The sequence below is a fragment of the Rhinolophus sinicus genome, linkage group LG09 (genome assembly GCF_036562045.2).
Source record: "Rhinolophus sinicus isolate RSC01 linkage group LG09, ASM3656204v1, whole genome shotgun sequence".
NCBI classification, from domain to species: Eukaryota; Metazoa; Chordata; class Mammalia; order Chiroptera; family Rhinolophidae; genus Rhinolophus; species Rhinolophus sinicus.
The window spans coordinates 49,681,865-49,697,073 of record NC_133758.1 but is presented as its reverse complement, the minus strand read 5'-3'; the positions used below and the strand labels follow the sequence as shown (position 1 = coordinate 49,697,073).

The 15,209-nt window shown below is 38.0% G+C and overlaps 1 protein-coding gene across 16 annotated transcripts in view; it reads right to left on the bottom strand.

Moving 5' to 3' along the window:
• PTPRM (protein tyrosine phosphatase receptor type M) overlaps nucleotides 1-15,209 on the bottom strand; it is an 809,264-nt gene that overhangs the window by 446,291 nt on the left and 347,764 nt on the right. For all 16 annotated transcript variants that reach the window (XM_019755746.2, XM_074340345.1, XM_074340346.1 and 13 more), the window contains exons 6-7: nucleotides 14,838-15,012; nucleotides 9,553-9,846 (exon numbers count right to left, since the gene is read on the bottom strand). In XM_019755746.2, coding sequence (XP_019611305.1) covers nucleotides 9,553-9,846; nucleotides 14,838-15,012 — 469 coding nt within the window. The remainder of the gene's footprint in view (nucleotides 1-9,552; nucleotides 9,847-14,837; nucleotides 15,013-15,209) is intronic.

Below are 15,209 nucleotides of genomic sequence, written 5' to 3'. Positions count from 1 at the left end.
TACCCTGTAGGCTGCCTTGCAGCTCAAATCAAACTGTTGTTGTCAAGCTTTGTGTGTTCTGGGCAAACTTAGAGGTGTTAGGGTATGCGACAGTACTCTCCACTCTCTAAAGGGTTAAAGTGTCAAAAACGTCATCAAGTCACTAAAAGTTGTAATGCGTGCACTACCACAGAGTAACAAGATCTCACAGGTGGACACAGCAGGCACATTCCGCTCTCTTTGCCACCCTTCAGTGATTCCAGGCTGCTATGCTGGTTTCCATCCTGACAACACTTAGAAGAGTCAACAGGCAATGTTCTCCTAGGGTCTAGGGAACATGTAATCATTTTTTTTTTTTTTTTTTTTTTTTTTTTTTTATTACACTCCAAGACATGGAGTGGGCTGACCCAAGAGAGAAAAGTAGCCTCTCCTTACATTGTGTGAGGGTTTTTATCTCTATGATTGGAAATGTCTCTCCCTTATCTTTTGCTCTCTGCTGATGTGTCCTGTCCTCCCCTCTGGTTCTCCAGATTGTTTCTCAGAGCATAAGTGTGAACCTGTTAATTTCCCATGATTTATTTGAGCTCATTCAAAATAGTCCTGAGAAGCAGGATGTATATTCTGGTAAGTGGGATATTTCTCTCCCTCTCCAGCATTTTTCCTTCTTCTAACAACATATCTTGTTCTCAATATTTTGCTGAGTAAATAAGGTGTTTGTGCCCCAAGTGAAAGCAGCTACAAGGGGCCTTAACCCAAGTAGGAGTAACTGTAAGGGTTCTCCTAACTGGGGCTAGTTCCCTCCTTCTCATTTCTACCTTTCTACCTATCCAATCAATTATAAACAATGCTGCAATGAACATATACCTGGATGCATCTGTCCCCTCAAAGTAGCTTTTTGGGTTTCTTCGGATAAATATCCTGAAGTGGGATTACTGGGTCCTTCTTTATCTCGTAAAGCCTTTGTTTTAATGTCTGAGTTGTCTGGTATAAGTATTGCTACCTATGTAATCATTTTTGATATTGGCTTGAGAACATATAGTTCTTGTTTTACTTAAGGCAAACTGCAACTTGATGTGTGTGTGTGTGTGTGTGTGTATGTGTGTGTGTGTCTGTCAAACCAAACCCAAGCCACTCAGCTTAACAGCGCTATTGGGAGATTTTGCCATATTAGTATGTATCACTAGTTGTAACAAGTTTATTAATTTTATAAACTGATCAGAATCTGCTAGCAAGACAACTTTGAATTCAGGGTGCACCACGTGACTAAAGTATCCGACTCACCATTTTTCATGCATTAGCACGTTTAATTCACCCAGCAACGCTATGAAGAAGGTGCTAGTATTGGTAGAAAACTGACTAGAATTATTAGAAATCTTAGATTGAGGGCAGTTATGTAATTTTTTGAGGTATGTTCCAGCTATTAGTGTCAGAATCAGCACTCACCTCAAGTCAGTCAGACTTTAAAATGAAAGAAGTTAACTAATGGACATTTGTCTTCTCTGGATATGTCCAAAGTATTCACAAAGGTAGTGATAAAATGACAAACCTCTATGATAATTTAGAACGTTCAGTCACACTCCAAGTTCTATACAAAAATCTAAGTATGCAGCCCATGTCGCTTATGCAGGGGACCCCAGTGTATTGTAAGTGCTTATGCAGAGAACATAAAAAACAATTCTACTGCATCATAAATTTGATAAGGGACTAAGGTATTTGCTCTAATAAAAACCAATAATTTCATTATCAATACTTTTTTGATAAATACATGAGATTTGGGGAAATATTTAGGTGACCCAAGGTATCTTTAAAACTTGCACAAAGAAGATTTAGTAGGCGTCGTCCTTTTTCTAGAAGTTATTGCTGTGGGAAGCAGAGGCATCCCAGGGCCCTCCAGTGGCCTCAGGACCACACAACCTACTGTAGTTGGTGCTCACTAAGGGACTCATCCCGGTAATGCGGATGTTTCTCTACAACAGCAAAACCCCTCTGACAGAGAACAAGGAATTTGCTCAAGCCCCTAATTGACAAACATTCAAAACGTGGCCAAAAATGTTTTGTGATTTTTTTTTTTCAGTGTTAAATAGCCCATCAGGGGCACAGCTGGGCCAGGCCATGGGCTACTGACTGATAATTTCCAGATCTTTCTCTTAATTTTTTTTCAAACTCCTCAGCTTATTCAAAGCTACACAGGTAGTGGCCTACAAAGGCTTCAGAATGAGGCCTGGAAGGAGTTCTGTCAGCATGCTCATTCTTCACAGCCAAAGGGCTTGCTTGACACCCTTCTGAGAACTATCATGGCAGCTAAGAGTCAGTGGATGACTCTAAAAGCAACCATGTCCATTTGTCTGGTCTGTTTAGAGGCACTTCTAAACATCTCACACAAATTCCTCTATCCTATCCTCCCACTGTCATGGCCTTGGGGTTCAGGCTTGGATGCTGACCCACTGTTTAAAGAGAGCAGGATTTGAGGTGCAGGGATTACAAAGCCTCTGGGGCATGAAGATCTGTAAGAAAAAAAATTGAATGTATTGTAATCAAAGCGATGCTGCATTGCTACTGTGTTCTTGCTCTCTGCCCAAATGCAACGCTACCCAATGAAATGTCTCTACATCTGCAGTCTAATAGCGAAGATACCTTTTATGCCCTTTTAATGTTTATAATTTTAAAAGATTCTTAATGGTTTAATGTGTTGGAAATGCATTAAAAACACGTTGCCCTTTGGCAGAGCTGTTTTAGAATTAGAACACTTTAATTTTTTCCTCTGGTAAATAAACTTAAATTAAAAATAAATTATGTTCCATTCAACGAGGTTCTTGGCCTGTATTCATTCTGAATAACAGCCACTGTTAGATCTTAAATCGGTTCCCAACTGCCCCCAAGTGCCTATGAGTCAGCCATGTAAATCTAAATACATATTGTAATGATGGCGGCAGTTTTGCACAGAAAAGATAGATCTGGCTATCCTTGATTTAGGAAGAAAACAAATCCGGTTTTGGCAGGGTTTAATTTCATATCAGCCCCATTCCAACCACAATGTTTCTTTTTGTCCTATAAGAAGAACTAAGAATAATAAATAAAGAGACACAGGACAGCCTTCAGTGGAACGGCATCACGCAGTTTGTGCTTCATGTAAGGCCTCCTTGCCAAGAAACCTATTCACTACTCATTTCCCATATGTGAATCTCATTCAGGCGTATTTAAGACGAGTCACTCTAGTGTCACATAGCAAACATGGTGAACTAATATTTCAAAACCAATAATAACCTAAATCTCATGAGATTTAGAGTGGACCTGGTAGGGGAGCGTGTGCTACCACACAAAACATACTGAGAGTCGTTCTCAGGGTATATGATAAAGGACAATGCAGAACTTTAACCCTGTAGTTAAAACATTCCCACAGTCAGGGACACTGGGCCTCTGCCCTGAAGGGCTGCTGACCTTGCTCATGAATGCATGTGTTCATCAAAGTGCATAACCAGGATACAAGAGAGCTACACAGATACACCTGATCCACTGCAACAGTGTAACTAGCACGTTGGAGATGAGGACAGGTGATACATGAAAATGCCCACCACAACATGTTGGCACAAATACAGTCTCTCTCAGACCAAAGAGCATTGGAAGGTGAAGTGACTGGAAATAGATGAAAAATATGTCCTGCATCTTGTGTCATTGCAAGTACTACAGTTAAAATGGCTATAACTGCATGTTATCAAAGCAACTGAGTAAAACAATAATGAATTTCAATGTCGCACATAATCAAAGTTTATATTAGTTATGTAAGAGGTACTAACTAGGCATATATAAAACAAATACACACCTCTATGCAAATAGATATTAAATTCATTCATTCTTACTAATTTAAAAGAACGATACATAATTTTTTTTAAATACTCTAATTTCTTATATCACTCTTTGTTCTTGACAAACATAAAAGCTGACTGTTGATAAAATGGCTCTACCACTCTGATATAGTACTTCTAGGTACTTATTTGTACTTTGACTCTGGAAACACAACAGAACTACCTGCTTCCATAGGCAAGATTTCCATAACTCATAAAGATGAAGCATTTTTTAAGCTCTGAGAATTAATTTAATTGCATGCCCAAGTTCATGCTTAAAGTCTCAAAATAGTTTACAAAGACTCACATAAGCTAAGTATATGCAATACAATTATCAGAATAATTGAAAATATACAATCACACATGGTATAATATGAGTGAACCTTGAGGACATGCTAACTAGAATAAGCTAGATACATAAGGAAAAAATCTGTATGATTCCACTTATATGTGGTACCTAGCGCAATTAAATTCAGATACAGAAAGTACAGTGTTGTTGAAAGAGCCCAGGGAAGGGGATGTAGAAAAGTAGTATGGGTGTGGAGTTTCAGTTTTGCAAGATAAAAATGTTCTAGAAATTGGCTGAATGTACTTAACATTATTGAACTGTACACTTAGAAATAGTTAAGATGCTAAATTCTATGTTATGTTATTTTACCACAATTAAAAATTTAAAAAATAATCTTATAAAAAATCTCCTGCCTATCCACTCTCTCTTTCTCTATTTTTCTTCATAGCATTTATCATATTATATATGCGTGTATACATATTTATTTATTGCCGGTACATTTGCTCCCTCCAAGACTCCCAAATTTATCATTTCTGAATGCAGGATCTTGTTATGCCTTCAGGGCCTGGGACACAACCTTGCAAATAGGGGTGCTCAATAAATATTTCATTAATAAATCTTTTTAAAAGTGCAATCACTCTTTTTTTCAAAGAGTTTTTAGTTGTTATTAATTCTAAAGAAAACATTTCAGTTCAGCTTTCTTCATTGTCATCAATCTTAATCGTTAAGTCATTAGTTTGTCATCATCCTTCTTTAACTCCTGGGGCCAGTTATTAGCAAGCCACTTAACCACAGTTAAACAATAACTAGGATACATAAAAAGCAATATCCCAAAATAAAACACATAAAAAGTCCGCTGTGAAAATTAATCTAATAGCATCACCAGTTTCTCTTTTACAAGTAGCTACCACTTAATGGCTTGTGATATACAGGCTGCACATAATTATAAGAATATAAGATATAATAGAAAATATAAACTAAATTTCATTTTGCTTAACTGGATACTGAAGTAATTTCAACTCTCTGAGGGTACCCAACTATAGCTGAACTGCAACACTGGAAAATAACTGGATATGTGTTTAAATCTTGAAACTAGCTCTTGACTATAATAATTTTTTTTAAAAAATCCCATATATAGGCAGATAATTTTTATCATTTGTAAAATAACTTTCACAGGTAATATCTAATCTGATCTTCAAAAACACCTCTGATATACACAGAACAGGTATCACTCTCCTTATTTAGAGGAGGAATGGAACCAGAGAAGCTAAGTGATTTGATCAAGATCAGATGTGGAGAGCTTGTGCACATATTTGAAAATTTTCAGAGGCATAGAAAGCAAGAACTCTGGAAGTGCGCTGCAATACAATTTTTCAAAGAAATTTGAGCAGGTAACGAGATTGTGTCTACAAGCCACACATGAAAATCAATTCCATTGCATGGAGAAGGACAATAAATAGTGACCTTGCCATTTGAATGCAAAAAGCAAAATACATTTTCATGATGTCACCCAAACATGATAGGACAGATCTCTCTGGTACAGCACAGAAATGAAAAGAGAGCTTGTCCAAAAGAAACAGATTTAATAAAAGAAAGGAGAGAGTGATATGTGTCATGAATGCAATGCTGAATTGCCGGGAATCCTATGAGCCCGTATTATTTATAAAACAGTGGTCCCTAGATTTTCAATTTACTAGACAAGTAATATTTTTAAAACACCTAGGATAATGAAATCAGGTTGCCAACACCTAATTATTTTGATTGGAAATGTTAAAAGAATTAAATTTTTTTTTTACATGGTAGTTAACTTTTGACCATTTGCTATATGTAAGGTTCTCTTCTAGGCACCATATTCAAATTAGCCCGTTAAAGTTGCACAGCCACACTACAAGGTGCACATTATTATTTTCACCCATTTTACAGATAAGGCAACAGGGGTCCAGAGAAGGGGCACAGTTTTCCCAGGTCACATATACAGCTCTGGGTAGAGGCAGACCTCATCTGAGCAGCCTAGTCCCAGGGCCTGTGTTCTCAACTGCTGACTCTGGTTCTAGTATTCTCTAGCATCGTCATTTTATAAAAGGGATATTTTAGCAGGACGTCTCAGAATAAGAGTCATCCTCAAAAATTTAACCTATTTAGCAGTATTAAAAACTCAGTATTTTTTCCCTTTTAGCTCAGGTTTTTGTAAATGTCATCAGACCTCCAATGGCTTGCAAAGCAGGACTGGATATGCACGATTATGGAGTATTTGGACAAGGATAACATAAAAGTGAAACTCAAAGACTTTCAAGAAACATACAATGGATCATCTCATCAGAAACAGAACGACACATGAATCATAGAAACTTCATGTTGAGGAGATCAGGGCCAACCAGCTCAATCCTCTTCTGAGCATAGAAACCACCTCCTACGCTGGCAGGTTCTGCTGGAACGCATAAGCCATTGGGAATTCCCTATTCGTGATTGAGCTCTTGACAAATTTGCCCAAACACTGTAATCTCCTCCATCATTCCTCACTGGTTGAGCGAGTTTCCAGAGCTCTGGAGCACAGTCGGTTTTGTGCTCTTTCTCTTAAAATGCAGGAACAGAAATAAATGTAATAGTTATAGCAAGGCTAACTAGCAGTGGTAGAGTAAGACTATCACCTTCTTCAACATAGCCGTTTTGCCTTCTTAAAGCAACCCAAGATTATATTAGATTGGAGGGGGGTGAAGCAATAGTATTATAGAGTAATTAATACCATATAGATCATATTGCAGATTTACATTCAATTAGGCCAAGTCGTCAATCTCTTTGTTATATGTGCTGCTGCTAAATTTTATTACTGTAATTCCATACTAGCAGTACTCTTGGCTTTTTAAACCACAGTGGATAAATGTACGATTATTTTTACTACATACCACCCTAATAGATGAATCCACTGCTGAAGCCTGGCCCATGACATTTTCCATCTGCTTTGCAGAATGATTAGATTCCTCCTCACCCCCCCGCCCCCCAGGTTATGAGACCTATGACTTGCTCTTGATGAACCCTAAGTCCTCACGCACGACCTGAGTAAAAGTCTGGGATCACTGTTAAATTGTTCAGTCTATAGTTTGCACCAACTGTCTTCTTCCTTGTAACTCAGCCCGCTTTCCACAATGTCCCACTTGCAAACCAACAGCAGTCGCCCGTCTTAGCTTCAGATTTTCTCAAAAGCCTCAGGTCAAGAAAGGGTGAAACTGTATTTCTTCCTACAGTAAAAAGTCTCATTTGACTTCACTTTCCTCACCCACCTACCACACCTCCCTCTCTTATTTCTAGCTTTGACTCTCACGTAACATACTTCTATTTCCTAATATTGACTTGTTCAACTAGTGATTTCAAAAAAGTTCAGTGCCAGTGCGTGACACGCCGGGAACAGTGGCAACCACAGGTTGCAAATGGTAGGAGGAAAAGTATGCTTTATCAGTAGGTTTCCTTGCTTAACTGAGGCTTAATACTTTGAGACAGTGTTGGCATGCAAATATCAATTCAAAATTGCTTTCAGTTTTTTGAAAAGGACTGTCAAGCTAATAAAAAAGGTGCACTGTCTCTTTGAGATTTATATATTTGTACAGCATGCAGTAGTAACAAAAAGGCTTCCTGAAAACAGAAATACAGGCATTGTATTCAGAGGAAATGTATATAGTAATTGTGTCAATAGCTGAAATATACAGGCAGCAAACCAAGAGAAAAAACAAAATATGTAAAAAAGAACAGATCTAGAAACATAAAGTAGGTGGGGTTGTTAGTGACTAGAATGAAACAGCTTGTATTCTGTCTCCAGTCTAGACAATGGAATTCTAACCTTCTTTTGGAGACAGAGGGGGACTATATATTGGCACAGCCCAAACAGGATTCCTCAAAACAGCACTGAAGTGTAGTAACATTAAGCGTATTGCTTACAGAGCATGCTTAGAGAAGGGCAGAGACAATGTGGGCTTCCATCGCTGCCCATAATAAGGGGATCACAGTATCTGTCCTGGAGATTCACAAGGCAGTTACGAAGTAAATTACAGATTGGAAAGGAATTCCTATATTGTAAAATGAAATGTAGTTTTCTCCATAGCTATTTGCATTACAACAGATGACAAGATAATATAAGAAATTATTTCATAAAAAGAAAGGGAAATTTATTCAACTAAAGGGAGAGAGGAAATGGACATGGTTTACAGAAGTGAGGGAGAGAAAGGCTGATCAAACTCCTTTCTCCCTGGAACCGCCAGACAGGGCTGTTGGGATCAGTAGTCCAACAGCGCTCATTCCGGAGGCTGCACTGAGGGTGGTATGAGTACGCGGAAGTGCATCTGGGAAAGAGACGCAAGCCGACTGAAACAGAAGAAGGTACTTGTTCCCTTTTCTAATGAAAACCTTTTTTCAAAAAAAGCAAAACAGAACAGAATTTTTCCGTGAGTTTTGAACTTGCGGAAACAGTATACTCCAAATCACGAAGAAAAAAATGAAACATCTACAACTGTTAAGGTATAATCATTTCTCTTACTAGCCAGGGCCAGACTGTACTGAGTACTTTTAAAACTTAAAAAAGAAACAGAACATATTGATATGTGTCTTCTTAAATAATGCTGTCTGAAGAATCAATTAACTCTATAAAAAATTACGGACTCTCCTCACCTCAACTTACAATTCAATACAGGGATTCTTCATTTAAGTGATAAAAGAACACTTCAGTATCCTAATATATCATTTCTCTCTACTTCTGATCAGAGTGTAGCCACACAGAAACAGCACTAAAATCTCTAATGAGAACTACCTTTAAGTTTCGGTTTTGACAAGACTCGACAGTTCTCTGTCCATCAACCCTACTTTTATTTAAGCTGCAGAGAGGGTTTAGTCAGTCAATTACAACTTTATAATCTAAACTTAAAGGCTGCATGCAGCCCACAAATCACCCTGGCTTATGTTACAAATGGGTCCTATGTCATTGGCAAGCAGCCCCTCCATTAAATATCCATCAATAAAAACAGCTTTGAAGCTATCTCTAAGATGGAATCTATTATTCCAAAGCTCCTCCAGGCTACAAGCACATTAACTGTGAACATAAAACAAAGAGACTGGGATGAGAGGATCTGACCTACGAGCAGACATCATTAAAGTAGACGGTTTCTGTCAACTTCAGGGATAATTCCTACTTGAACTGTGTGATACTCATAGGAAGGTATAAATAAATAATAGAAGAGAAAAAAAAGGATGGAAGACGCCCAGAGATACCAAGTCTTGAGGTCCCAAAGTCCATAGGCTTTGTAGAATTCCCTACTGTTCACAGGTGAAGGGAATGATTTGTTCCTGTACAGGATGCTGATAGCGCTGGGGAAGCTCGTTAGCCACCTGATAAACACCAATGCTTCATGTCAACACCCAGAAACACAATGTAACTAGTCCCCGGTTTCCCACACTCACCTGCACACTTTGTTCTTGTTCTGAGTGCTGGCCCAGGAGACCCAGTGCCACCCTCCCCTGGCCGGGTGAGGAGCACACTGATCTCATACTCTGTATCCGGGTCGAGGTGCCCAATCTTGTAACTTGTTGAATCCACTGGTTGACGGTCATTCCAGCTCCCACTTGCTGTGCAGTATTCCACCTCTCGGGCGACAATGGGCCCATCCCCGTTGATGGAGTTGGCGTTGAGTTGTATCCACAGGTAGGTTGCTCCCACGGAAGCCAGCTGAGGTGGGGCAATGGGAACAGGTGGTTCTGAAAGGCAAACCCAAGAGCCACCTTTCAGACACTCTGGTCTTTGGTTTTTAAAAGAGCTAAAAGCACATCAATTATTAAAATATAGAAGACATTTCTGGAATGAATTGATGAGAACAGTTTTATTTAGGTTATTAGGAAAAAGCCTACTGATAAAGGTTTTCACATGTTCAAATTTGTAAAATAACCCATCTTTAAAGCCTAAGCTTGCTCAGGTAGGTATACTCCCAATTTGTTTCAGCACACCACTCATTTTTCTCAGACAGCTACACAGACATCAAAGGATTTTCTTTTTTTACCCCACTAAAAGTAATTTGTTAAAGCTCTCTCAAGTGGTAGTATTTAAACTCTAGGAGGCACTCTATTGTCAAACTCCTTATTGAGAATGTCTTTGAAATCATCAAAGGTGCTAGTTATTTATGCCATTAAATTCAGTTTCCTTATATTTATATTCCAAAGATATCATCACTTTAAAAACATGGCCGAAATTATACTTTATCTCATCATAAATGCATATCCAGCAGGACTCGTTTCCCAAGAAACTATCACAATGGACTCATTTAGCTTCAGGAGAAGTGAGCAGTCTGGATAATAAAGTCCACCACTGCTGCTGTTCAGGGAACTGCTAGTAACGAGTCTTATTAAAGCAGTGAATAGATAAAAAAGCTCTGAAGCAAAGCACCAGCTATGCCAGCTTGATAAAACTCTAAGCAATCGATAGCAAACACTCTTTACAACCCAACAAAGTCTCTCATTGTTTAAAACCTGAGACAGACTCTTTTTCCAGATCATTGTGTGAGAAGGGAGACATACTATACAGTCTACTTTTAAATAGTATTCCCAGCATATTATTGAGGTGCTAGTTGAATGCCTCTCTAGGCAGCAAATGAAGGCATTCCATATGCCAATATCACTGTGAGTGGCAGCACACATGATATTAAGAAAGGAGATAATTGTACAAAATAACATATTTCTATCTTAATGAATCTCCATCTGAGAAAAAAGTAAGATCCAGTGATTTTTTTTCAACAGTGTTTCTGCAGGTGGTGTGTACCTTTTTGGTGGTGTGTTTTGTTTTTAATTCCTTATTTAACTCACATGAAAGCATGGAAAATAAAGCCTGCTATGTTCTATTATTGGCTGGCATATGCTGGCTTGTATGCTACAACTTCTGTCTGCTCCATGGCAGACACAGCCAATTGATCACAGCCATGTTTCCTGCTGAATGGGACCTCAGGGCAGCTTTACCATCTGACCTTGGCCTCTGAGATGATACCAGGTGATCTCTAGACTGACTAAAACACCAGCAACATGAGTTCCCTTGGTAGGGATGGGGTGTCTTTGTTCTTTTCTGTATTCAAGGTGCAATAAGTCATACTGACATTCTAAAATAGCTGGGAAATCTCATTAGACGGAGTCAAAATAATACACTAAAGGATGAATTTTATTTGAGAGACTACAAATTTAGTGTAATTTACTAAAATATAGTTCCTATTGTTTATAAACTACAATTTTGTGATAGCTTTTTATTTTTTAAATAGTTCTGACTCACTCATAATGATTTAACATCAATTTATTTCATTAGGCGATTCCTTGAAGCAAGACATGAAATGGGCCTTTTATAGCACATCCTAAGGCATTTTTGTAGCCAGGCTGAAAGAGCAGTTAATTACTTTGAAGTTGCAAATGGTAGCAAGGGTTGCTGAACTGCCATTCAAGATACAACTCAAGGGCAAGGCCACAAAGGCTAGTAAGTACACCAATTCATTTAGGATATTATTACTCCTATCCTAAAATAGACGTAACTTTCATGCTTGTTTGCCCTGAGCATATTTTCTCTATTAATTCCCCGTTAAGAATAGAAATATGTTCAATCAAATGAACTATTCAACTAGAACCTGCAAATAATTGAGACAGATATTCAAAAAGAATTGTGGGTTGCTAGAAGAATCAGTACAAAAATAAGTCAATATTTAAATTTTGAATAAATTCTGGCAAAGGGAAGGAAGAAAGGAAAGAAGGAAAGAAAGAAGGAAGGGGGAGGGAGGGAACAAGGAAGGGAGGAGGGGGGGGTGGAACTCAATCCATACTAAGTGATAAAAAGCAATTTAAAATATTTAATTCAAGTGACAGTGAAAGGACACAATGAAAGTAATTCTAAATAAAACCAGAAATGAAAAAGGTTATACACATGTAGCTACATAAACATATATGTAATTGATATACATATGTGAATGCATGCTATGTCTCATATAATTAAACATGATATTGATATAGATGCATATATACACGCACTTTAGAAATTATATAAAATCTTTTTATGTCGTTGATTACCAAAAGCAGCGGTAGACATGAGGAAGATAAGAGCAACGTTAAAAATGGCTTGGACTTCATTTGAGGAGCCAGCACCAAATCATTGTGTGACCTTAAAAAAGTTATAAACTCTATGGACTTTAGTTTTTCTCATTTAAAAAAAAGCAAACAAACAAACAAAAACAAAAAGTAGCCTCCAAATATCACATGCATATAAAAAAGTATTAAATTATATACAGGTGGCCTAAAAATGTCATCGTATATTTTAAAGTAATCATCTCAAGGTAATATCTTATTAAACTAGTAGAATCCAGCATGTTATCTCATTTTAAAAATAAAATATATGCAAAATATGGCTATACAATTGTAAACGGAGGAAAAGTCAAGTTTCAGATTTGCATCATGACTGCAAGCCAGCTGTCACCAGCTTTGGCAGTGCGCAAACAGAAAGAGGCACCTGGACATTTTTATCACAATGAGCCAAGGTATCTCCACCCTCTCACAAGACAGGAAAATGGGCTGCATAAGTGTGAGTAAGAAGCCATTCATTCTTTGTGTTTACGTTTGTTCTGCCGGACTAGAAATTTCTACTTCACTTATACGTCCCAACAAATTAACTTTTCCACGAGGCAATTTTTAGAGAAGTGACTTGATTTGCATCACATTGATCATGAAGCACGATGCCTCCAGAACGTGGGGCTGGCTGGTGACAGTGACGCTAACGTAGTAACCGTACTCAGAAAAGGAACAACAATCACAAGGAACTAAGCCAAGACGGAAATTAAGTAATAATAATGACAATAGAGAACTCTGCTGAGGGAACACTGAGGCTGCTCTCCTGGGTAAATGGTGTCCATTTTCTAAGGGGAGACTCCTCACCTCCCAGAGAGCTACAGCAGGGTCAGGTGCGAATCATTAAGAAGTTTCAGTTTCCTTATAGATATTAAACCTAAACTCAAATACTAGCCAGACAGGCTTGTTCAAGATTCACTAGATACCAGCATTCACGAGGATATGATATGGCAAAGCATATTATTCAAGCAGGCAGTTCGATGTGCACTTCCTCACACAGAACATCCCTGAGGCAGGTTAACACCTTCTGAGGAAGGCTCAGCAGTGAACATCTTCTGTCATAAACCAGGCAGGGCTAACCTGGCAACAGTGATTCCACAACAGATTATACCCAAATCACCTATAGATTTTACAATAGACTGTACCCCAAGATTTTGAGTCAATACGGGTGTGGCAGGGGAGGGGAGAATAGGTGGACAGGCATCTGTATTTTTAAAATCTGGAAAGGTGGATTTTAAAAGGGAATACTGACCTGTATTCCCACTAAGAAGACCACTAAGGAATTGGAGCAGAGAGTAAGCATCACACCCCTCCCCCCCCCCAGCCTCCTCCCCGTCATGGCACGAACGGGTGCTGGCTGCTTATTGGCATGAATGTACACTGTTCTACCGTGTTTCCCCAAAAATAAGACCTAGCTGGACAATCAGCTCTAATGTGTCTTTTGGAGCCAAAATTAACATAAGACCCGGTATTATTATATTATATTATATTATATTATATTATATTATATTATACACAATCTTATATTACAGTAAAATAAGACTGGGTCTTATATTAATTTTTGCTCCAAAAGACACATTAGACCTAGTGTCCAGCTAGGTCTTATTTTCGGGGAAACACAGTAAGGACTGTTCATATACGTTTTGCATTTGATCCTCCTGATAGACCTATTGGGTAGGTAATATCATTATGTGTACTTTATACATGAGGAAATGGAAGCATAGAGAGAATGAGCTACTGACGCAAGCCCACGTAGGTAGTGCTGGGGTTTGAACCCTCAGTCTTTAACACTGCCTGCGTAGAAAAAATAAAAATGCTTACAAAAGGAATAGCTCATTCAAAAGAGATCAGTTTTATGTCCCATATTTAACAAATGTAGGGGAAAAAATTTGAAGCAGGCATCATTCTGTTTTCCTAGGTTGAACCAGCGATGGACTGCCACAAGTTCTCTAAAAATTCATCATGGTATATCTAAAAGTCCAAATTATTCTGTCTGAGACCAATAATTGCCTTAGCAGTTTGATACTATAAAAATAGCGTTAAACCAGGTAAATAAAATTTATTTCTCCTCTCTTTTTTCCTCATCCTCAACCTTCCTGAATATAATGGCTCAATTTTTCAGTCATGCAAAATACAGTAATAGAACCTAACTGCAACATTATCAATGTTAACTCAGAGTTATCAACATGGCTTGTGTGATATGCCTAAGCATTTTTATACTGATATCGCTTCTTTTTATTAACCACCCTGCTATCATAAACACCCTGGCTGGTGAACATTTGCATTTTAAGTGATTTTCCATCAGTAAAAAAATTTCATTCCTTAAACAAATTTATAGGTTGTAATCTCTGTATACAGAGTATTGCGCAGAGCACATTTGTTGCTTTGTATGCAACTAAACCAACATAAATAAAATACATTTTTCAAAATATTGCTCACGTGCAAAATTTGTACTTAAAATGAAATCTATCAATATAGCCTGTCACCAAACTACTGTTCAAAAAAATACAAGGATAAGTTTGAGCTTTAAACAAATAATGAACTCATAACCGTGTCACATGTCTATCATCAAAGAATATTTGGGGGTATAAAAATATATTAAATACCTTTAACTACCAATTCTGCATAGTTTGATATTCCAACACCTCCTTCTGTGCGAATCATGCAGCGGTACTTTCCAGCATCTCGTTTTGTCGTATTCACGACATTAAATGAAGCTATGAATCGTCGGGAACTAGTCACCTTTATTTCCTTCAGAGGAGCATCTCGTACATCAATGCCCTGTACAAATGGGGGTAAGGAGGACAAAAAGAAACAATATCAGCTGTCATATCGAAACAGTACCTGATAGCATATCATCGATGCTATTTCCATGCAGACCTTCGTTCTGTTGTTTATTATCCATGGGTTGTTGTTCCAGGAGAACAGCTGGTCAGGAAACTGAAATTCTGATGTGATCAACACTTTCAAGATTGAGG